An 8,796-nucleotide genomic window follows, 5' to 3' on the forward strand; every position below is an offset into this window, starting at 1 on the left:
CTGAGATACTGGTCCCAGGACGGGTGGGTGGTGGGACTCGCACCTCAGGAGGATAAGGGGTTTGTATCCTCATCCGTAAGGGGACAACCGGCTGTGACACTGCCTCTGCTCCCTCCGCATTAAATATGAGGTGGTTAGTCTTTGGATTTATGAGCTTCACTCAGAACGGAGGCCCACCAGAAGCCTCCTTACAGACAGCAGACATCATCTGGGGGAGGCTGAAGGGCTTCCCTCTCTGGGGGTCTTTAATGTTAGAAGAGATTTGCATCTGACTGGCTTGGAATATCAGTCCTAGTTCAAGGCTCCGGCCTGGAATGCCAGCCTCTCATTTACTAGGATGGCTTGGCTGTCTCCAAAGTCCAAATGAAGTCCCACCTCCCCGGGGAAGTATCCCCTGACCAGTCCAGCCCCACCCTTCTCTTACCACCTGAAGGGAACTTACACACTACTTCTTTGTTTTCATTCTTTTTGTTTGTTGGGGGAGGGGGGTAATTAGGTTTATTTACTTATTTAATGGGGGTACCGGGATTAGGACCTCACGCATGCTAGGCACGAACTCTACCACTGAGCCATGCCCTCCCCCCCACCGTTGCACACCACTTAATAGAGGGTTTTCCCTTTGTCTGTAGCGTTTCCCTCTAAGCTGTCAGCCGGGTGTCTTCACTTGCCGGCACCTGGGGTGTAGCAGCTTCCGAGCATTTGTAGGGTGATGAACTGGCATGGTTGGCAAGGCCAGCCTTATTCTGCTCAGGAAACGAGCCAGCCTTCTTGTGCTGGCTTTCATACACAAGCTGAATATCTACTCTGTCTGCTATTGGTCTGGACACTGGAGATATGATGTCTAACAAGACTGGGTCCCTGCTTGAGAGCAGCTCCCAGGAGATGGGGAGACATCATCATAGACTGGGCTAAAGGCAATTGCTCAAATGCAGCTGTGACTCGCTTTGCCCCAGGGAGCTGGGAAAGGCCTTACAGAGGATTTGATCTGTGATAGGTCTTTGCAGAAGCTCATAAACAGGCAGTGGGAAAGCGGGAGAAGGAGCATCCAGCAGAGGGAAGAGCATGTGCAATGGCGTGAAGGGCCTCATGGGTCCCGGGAAGGCCAAGATGTGGCCGTACTTTCTTTTTCTTTTTCTTTTTTTTTTTTTTTTTTTTTTTTGAGGGGTAAGTAATTAGGTTTATTATTTCTTTCTTTATTTATTTAATGGAGGTGCTGGGGATTGAACACAGGACCTCATGCATGCTAAGCAGGCACTCTATCATTTGAGCTATAACCTCTCCCCCGTGGCCGTATTTTCGATGCATTCTCAGACTGGCTGGCCCCGGACAAGGAGGCTGCTCAGCCCCTTATCATGGCCAGAGATTGGAACTCCATGGAGCAAGGGAGGAGGGCATGGCCACCACCCCTCCCCAGGAGGCTCCAAAGCCCCTCCTCCTCTGCCCCCGGGGGCCTCTCCTCCAGCCTCCCTCTGCTCCTCCCCAGTTAGGATGAAATTGGCTCCTATGACACTGATGTGCTTTCCTTCTTGTTAGAATCTTAATATTCTGTGGATCACACGTCCCAGCTGCCCTGGCATGGCAGTCAGGGTCAGAGGTGTGAATTAAAACAACACACAGTCCTGATTGCTTCAGTCAAGGGATGCTGAGGCCACTGAAGGTTGCTTTCCTTTGTCACAGATAATGAGAGTTCTACCAAGGCTGTTGATCTCAAGCTCATTCCTTAGAGAGCTTTAAACACCTTGCCGACACCATCCAATAATAGTATGAAAAGCAGGCTCTCATTGGGCACTTTACAAGGAAAATTTCATTTAATCATTAGATGACTTTGTGATGTAGGGTTCAGTGACGTGCCTGAGATCTCATAGCTCGTCATGATAGAGCCAGAATTTGAGCCTCGGTCCTTGGGACTTTGGGAAACCCAAACACCACTGTCTCATACCATCTCAATTAAAAGGGATGATTCTAGCCTGAGGACAGCTTGGCCCTCTACCCTAAGCACCCCAAATCTCCCCTAGCTGCCAGGGCAAGGCTCTGACCCATTCAGCCACTCATCATACCTCTATTGCAAGCCTACTGGGTGCCAGCTGTTGTGCAGAAGCCTGAGAAAGACACAAAGACACAGAGACCCAGTCATCATGGGACTCACCACCCAGTGGGATCCACTGCCACCCAAAACTTTCCTGGTCTTTAATGGGACCTGTTCAGCCTTCCCAATGCTCTGGCCAACACCTGTTTCTCCTTCTGAGCTTTTCTGGTGCTCAGGACCCAAACCACAGCTCCCACTGCTTTGTTTCTACTTTCTTTCACTCAGCAGTCACTTCCATATCATTTACACGTAGAGGGCACTGGGGATGCGTTAATAAGATGAATTAATAAGACCTGGTCTCTGTCCTCATGAGGCACAATCTAAGAGACAGAAAAACATATCATCAGTGCAGGGACGGAAGACCCCACCCCACTTCCTCACTCACCACCCCCCTCAACGATGCTGACTGCTCACAAAGTGACATCATGGAGTGATGCAGGGAAGACCTGAGTTCCAAGCTGATGCCACCATCCGGGGCACAGTGGAAATAGTCATTCAGTGTCTTCATCTGTAAAGCTGGGGACAACAGTACCTCCCCCGCCTTTACAGAGTTGTAGTGACACGCTTTATTAAGTGAAATTAAGTGCATGAAAGCATTTCACAGGCTATAAGGTATTATACTCAAGCAGTGGTTATCATTGTATTTATCTCCTAGGGTGCCTGCATAAATCTGGACACATAGTAGATACTCAGTAAATGTCAGTTAGTTTAAATTAAATGCATTCATTCACCCCATTTACCACCTTCCAATAGTCCTGTGGGCTTTTGAGGCTGTTGTAAATCCTAACACTAATGCTGCCTGACCTGCCTGCTTGGGGGAGGCTGTGAGGACCAAGTGAGGATGTGGAAGTGCTTTGGAAGCAATCAATATTGAAATGTACCATCTCATGGGAAACCATTTGGTCCCCCATCACAGGGGGCTGGGCTGAGGGTGGGGTGGCCCCCCACAAGCACAGAGAAGCCTCCCTCCGAACCCCGGGCCCATTCTTTCTAGAAACAAACATTACACTTTCCCCTGTTTGGGCTTCCAAACCACCGGAGCTGCCTGGCCCGGGAGAGAGCCTGTGTCGTGGGCATGGTCCGCAGGGGGACCAGGCTCCCTCGTGCCCACCCCTCACTCGCCCTTCACCTCTCCTTTCAGCACCCCTACCCCACGGAGGATGAGAAGAGGCAGATTGCAGCCCAGACAAACCTCACCCTCCTACAAGTGAACAACTGGTGAGTTAGCATCCCCGGCCCAGAGGCTCAGACCAGGGGCCACTTGCTGGCCATGGGAATGCAGAGCAGGGCAAAGAGGCTAGCGTGCCCAGTCCTGCCTAGCGAGCCCTTCCCTCTGGGCTAGAAGCAGAAAGCCTGACTCAACACCGGCGCCTGTAGCTTCATCTGCAGCTTCGTGGCGCCCTCTGCTGGGAAACTGTGTCAAGAACAGCACTGGGAGCTTCCTCCTGAGTAGAAAACCCAGCACTGCTTGTACTACAGGCGCACAGAAATGCCTGCATCCCAGGACCCAAAGGGCCGCCCGTGGTCATCTGGTCTACCCACGACTCATGTGAATGGAACTCAGTCTAAAATATTCTGCAAAGTTGGGTGTGGGAAGGAGGGAGAGGAGTCGGCAGTTCTGACCCCACAGGGATCTGCGAGCTCCCTTCTCTGTGCCTGGCTGGGCGGTCACAGACATCTGAGAGCAAGGTCTGGCTGGATGGGAACGGAACCGTTGCCCTCTGCAGAGAGGTCAGAGGTTAGTGCCTTTGACTAAGGGGATTCTTTCTTCCTCTGTTCAATCCTGACAGGTGCAGAGCAGAGATTCTTGCCCCCCTGCACACATTTGTCCCACGCTGGCCTGTGGGCACCAAGCCCCTGATGATTTCACAAGCTCCTCGGTGCCCAGGGCTCGTCCAGCTGTAAACTTTCACGCCCTAGACCAGACCCCAGTCTGTTCTGTACGAAGATCAGCTGCTGAGTCCAGAAGCAGTTTAGCGCTCTCTGCACACACCTGCACACACCTGTGCACACAGCCCTGCCCCCCACCCCTGGTGGCTACTGACCCGTCTCCATCTTTACCCCGTCAGGTTCATCAATGCCCGGAGGCGCATCCTACAGCCCATGCTTGATGCCAGCAACCCAGACCCTGCCCCAAAAGCCAAGAAAATCAAGTCGCAGCACCGACCCACCCAAAGATTCTGGCCCAACTCCATCGCTGCAGGGGTGCTGCAGCAGCAGGGCGGTGCCCCGGGGACAAACCCTGACGGTGAGAACTACAGGGGCCTGGTTGGGGGGGGCTCCCGCCGCTCCTTGGGGACAGGCTGGGCACGGAGTCAGAGGCTGGACATCAGCTCCCCGGAGCTGGTTATCCCTACCTGGTCCCCAGCCAGGGCTGTATGTGAGCTGGAAAGAAAGGGGGGTTTTGCATTTATTTTAACAAGCCCAAAGCAAGCTCACAGAGACAAGTGGGAGCCAGTGGGTGGTCATCTGAGTCTATGGCTGCTCAGCAGAGCCCCTCTCCTCACTCCCACACCCGCCCTGAGTCCCTTAGCGCCAGTCAGTGCTTGCACAGTTCCCTAAGAGCCCGGGCCATCTATAAATACCGAGGCAGGCAGCTAGCTTGTGAACAGAGGCCACGAAGAGCTTTGTTTTCTAGCTTCTCCATCACACCCTCCATATACACTTTTCTAATTGCCAGTCGCCTGGTGCACAATGAATAATTCAATGAGCCAGACATTTTATAGCCTGGCATGTGAAGCTCGCTCTGTGTGGGAAGAGGAGCGGAGGTGTACACATGTCTACGTGCGAGTACGTGGTGTGTACCAGTTCCTGTGCGGTGGGCAATAGTCTTATGAGGTATAGTAGAAATCAACAATTTTAAGCTAGACCAGCCATGGAGAGAATCCCCGCTGTACCGTGCCTGCCTGTGCCACCCTGTGCTGGTGCCTCCGCCGTCTGAGACTGGTTCCTCCTCTTTAAAATGGGGATGATAATACCTATTTAAAGAATTCTTTGAAAGTCAACAGTGTTTGACGTACTTGCATAGAAGATACTCAGGAAATGTACCCAGGAGTGCTTTGCTTGGGATGGGGCGAGGAGTGGCTGACAGTTGAAAGGATGGGAGACTTCCTACCAAGGAACTGTCCAGCTTAGGACCTCACCACCCCACCCAACTCGGTCCAGAACTGGGTTTCCTGGGCCTGACCCTTGCCACCTTCCCTCATGTAGGTTCCATCAACTTGGACAACCTGCAGTCCCTGTCCTCAGACAATGCCACCATGGCCATGCAGCAGGCTATGATGGCCGCACACGATGACTCATTGGACGGGACAGAAGAGGATGAGGATGAGATGGAGGAGGAGGAGGAGGAGGAGCTAGAGGAGGAGGCCGATGAACTACAGACAACGAATGTCAGCGACCTGGGCTTGGAACACAGTGACTCCCTGGAGTAGTCGGGCAGCCCAGATGGCACTGAGCGCCGTGCAGGAGAGGAGTGTTGTCAGGAGGGCTTCAGGGTGGGGGGGAAGGGGACACGGGCAGGCCGCCCCAAGGAAGTTGGGCCCTAGCTTCCCAAAATCAGTAGCTGGAAGAAATGCAGAGGAAACACCTGCTCCTTCCCGACCACCAGGCTTCAGCGAGTGCCCCGGCCCCACCTCCCTAGAACTGCAGAGGACGCCGTTTGATGGGGCCAGTCGAGCAGCCTCAACGGAGAGGCAGGAGTGAGATCTGGACTCACCGAATCCCTGAGGACAGACGGCACCCACGGCCCCCTACTGAAGGACTTGAGTTGTTTACAAGCCCTGCACTGCGAGGTGGATCAGCGCTGTTCACAGAGTGAGCCTTTGCCAGGGGACAGAGTTAGGAGGAAAGGGAGAGGCAAAGGGGGTCTGGCTTCCACCTCCAGAAGGTTTCTCATCTCCTTTGAGAGACATTCAAGGGCAGGAGGGAATCTAAATGCATAACCAATGGCTGGGGGTGGGGGAGGGTGTGAGGCACCACATCTTGCAGATCAGATCAGGACTTGGATTCCATAGGGCTCCACTCACTCCTCCAAGGCCCTGTCTCCAGGCAAGGCCACTGTGGACTTAGGAGAGAGGGACAGGAGCCGCCAGAACCACCTTATCTCTCTCTCCTGGAAATAAATGGTAAGCTAAGTTGGTGGGCTCAAATTACAGGAGGTAAAGAGGAGTCCCATCACCTGGGTTGCCTCCAGGACACAAGGAGATGGCAGAACCTGGGCTAGGAGCCTTATCAAGGTGACCTTGGGGACCACAGCCATCCCCAGGTGGTCACAGAACTCAGCTCCTGTAACAGCAGGACAGTGGTGTCTTATCACAGACGTTGCAGCCCTCAGATGGAGCTCCTCACATGTTCCACCCCCTCCATGGGCCTCCAGAGAGGGTGGGGCCAGGTTAGCTTGGATTCTGTCCACCCCTCCAGTCCCGCACTGCCGTCCCTCTGCTACCAAGCTGGCTCCACCAGCCTTCATCCTCTCATCTTCGCTCCATCCTTCAGAGAAGGCAGAAGAAACATTGGAAAGAAGCATCCAGCCCACTGGGAAGCCAGGGGCTGGAGAAGGTGCTACATCCCTCTTCCCATCAATATCCAAAGTGTGCGGGAGGGCCCAGAAAAATGCACCCCGAAGCCAAGGGGTGCCCCACCCCACCCGCCTCGCTGTCCGACACGCACTGGAGGAACTGGGGCTCCGTGAGGAGGAGTCTTCCCACTGTCTGCCCCAACACACACCCTCCCACCCCAACTTTCAAGCCCCCAGGATTGGCACCCCACTCCTCCCGTCCCCTCCCACCCCTATGGCTGTGAATGACAGGGCTGATCACACGTGTGTTTTCCATTGAATTTAATTTAATGGACTTGCAGTTTCATTTGTCAGTTGTGCGTTGGCCATCGCCGTCATGGCAGGATGTGAGTGGTTACCAGGCTCAACTCGAGGGGCCCCTCAGGGCCCTCCGAGGTGGAGCAAAAGGATGGTGGTGGCTTTCCTGAGGTCTCCCTGAGATGAATGTATTTCTCCCCCAAAAGAGCTGATATTTAATGTTTTAATAGGGATTTTTGAGAAACAAATAATCTTATTTATAATCCGGGTGAGCCAATCATTTTTTACTCCATTTTGATGCCATAGGTAGAGGGAAGTCTAGCTTTTTTGGCGTGAGACTTTTGCAACGTGCAGTGGGATAAAATACATTTCCTGTTCTGGTTCATTTTTCTTGTTAAGACACACACACACACCCTTCCACTCATCACGTTGGACAGGCATCCCACCCCAGCACAGGCACACCTGCACACACGTGCCCACACATCCTCCTCCCAGCCCCCTCCACCTGCCTAATGTTATGCAACCTCTTCTGATGTATCCACCAAACCAGTACTGAATGTGGCCGAGAAGTTTGCAGTAAACCTTATTACCTACCATAATTCTGGTGCGCGGTTCTGTTTTTCTGTGCTTTGGGGTTAGTGGGACCCTGGACCAAAGAAAATTTGGAGGCCTCAGCATACCCCTTGTTGACCTGACCACCCATGAAAGGGAGCGAGGAAGAGGGCTTTCTGGGTGTCCTCAGTTTACATGTCTGGGGAGGAACACAGCCAGGTGTGGCAAACGTGTCTGGCTCGAGGACAAAGAGAGAAGATGGGAGCTCTGCACTGCCCTCTACTGGCAGTCTGTCCCCATAGCAGGGGCGCTCAGACCACGGTCCCCTCTCCACCACGCTCCACCTCCCTCCAAAGCCTTTGCTTTTGCTGCCTCAATCCGAGGTTCCAAGGGTTTTCACCCCTGAATCTGGTGCCACCACTGCCTCTCCCCCAGCTCTCACAAACCCACCTCGCCCCATACCTCAGCTCCCAGGACTCGGGGAGGAGATGCAGTCGTGACTGTCACATTGATTCCAGTTGCGCCCAGAGAGGGGCCTGCCCTTTAAGTCCAGAGTTCAGCACGCTATTCCCTGGAGCAAGAAGATTAGAGACAGCTTATCTCCCTAACTAAGCGAGAAGCAGTCTTTTTGTCACTTTCAGCCTGGAGGTTTCCTTATCTGCGCCCTGTTCTGGGATGTCCGGGGCATCAATTCAGAAGCAGGACGGGGAGTTCCTCATTCTCATTCACATTCACAAAGGCTGGAGAGTTTACACGTACCCGCGGACACCCTCTGGCCAGGCTGAAGATGGGGAAGGGTATGGTCACACAGGCAAAATGGGCCCCCACGCAGCTTGGACAGTGGCCCCCTAGGTCACCACCCTCCCAGAGCCCAACCCTCCTGTCACATCCAGAGAGTCCTGCAAACACAGTAGAGGCCCTGCCTCTGGGCAGTGGAAAAAGTCTCAAGATCCACAGGAAGATGACACCCAGAACGTCACCTCCTGGAGCCAGGAAGATGGCTTTCAAAGCAGTGTTTTCCAAGGAACACACTATTAAAAGATAGGCAGTCAAAAAAAAAAAAAAATTCCAGGTGCAAATGAATTTAGGATGAACTGCATGTTATACTTTGTCAGAGGAGCTTCATAATGCACATTAGTATATTAAAGGCTCTGAGAAGTCCTGCAGGGAAGAAATCTGTTTAACCTGTTCCCCAAATGTATTTACCTTTTTTTTCCAAGTAGCATCTATTCAGTTATACTAGTATTATACAAACACATTTTAGGAAACATCAGTCTAAGAAATTACAGAGCAGCCTGCCCCAGCCTCTCCTCCTCCTTCCTGAGTTTTTCTCTCAAGTTCT

At 52.9% G+C, this 8,796-nt stretch overlaps 1 protein-coding gene across 4 annotated transcripts in view; it reads left to right on the plus strand.

Moving 5' to 3' along the window:
• The window catches only part of PKNOX2 (PBX/knotted 1 homeobox 2), a 233,749-nt gene extending 226,248 nt beyond the window's left edge, over nt 1-7,501 (plus strand). For all 4 annotated transcript variants that reach the window (XM_074357132.1, XM_074357135.1, XM_074357134.1 and 1 more), the window contains 3 exons: nt 3,228-3,304; nt 4,156-4,334; nt 5,297-7,501. In XM_074357132.1, coding sequence (XP_074213233.1) covers nt 3,228-3,304; nt 4,156-4,334; nt 5,297-5,520 — 480 coding nt within the window. In that variant the 3' untranslated portion in view covers nt 5,521-7,501. The remainder of the gene's footprint in view (nt 1-3,227; nt 3,305-4,155; nt 4,335-5,296) is intronic.
• The last annotated feature ends 1,295 nt before the right edge of the window (nt 7,502-8,796 follow it).

This window comes from Camelus bactrianus, chromosome 33, assembly GCF_048773025.1.
Source record: "Camelus bactrianus isolate YW-2024 breed Bactrian camel chromosome 33, ASM4877302v1, whole genome shotgun sequence".
Classification (NCBI taxonomy): domain Eukaryota; kingdom Metazoa; phylum Chordata; class Mammalia; order Artiodactyla; family Camelidae; genus Camelus; species Camelus bactrianus.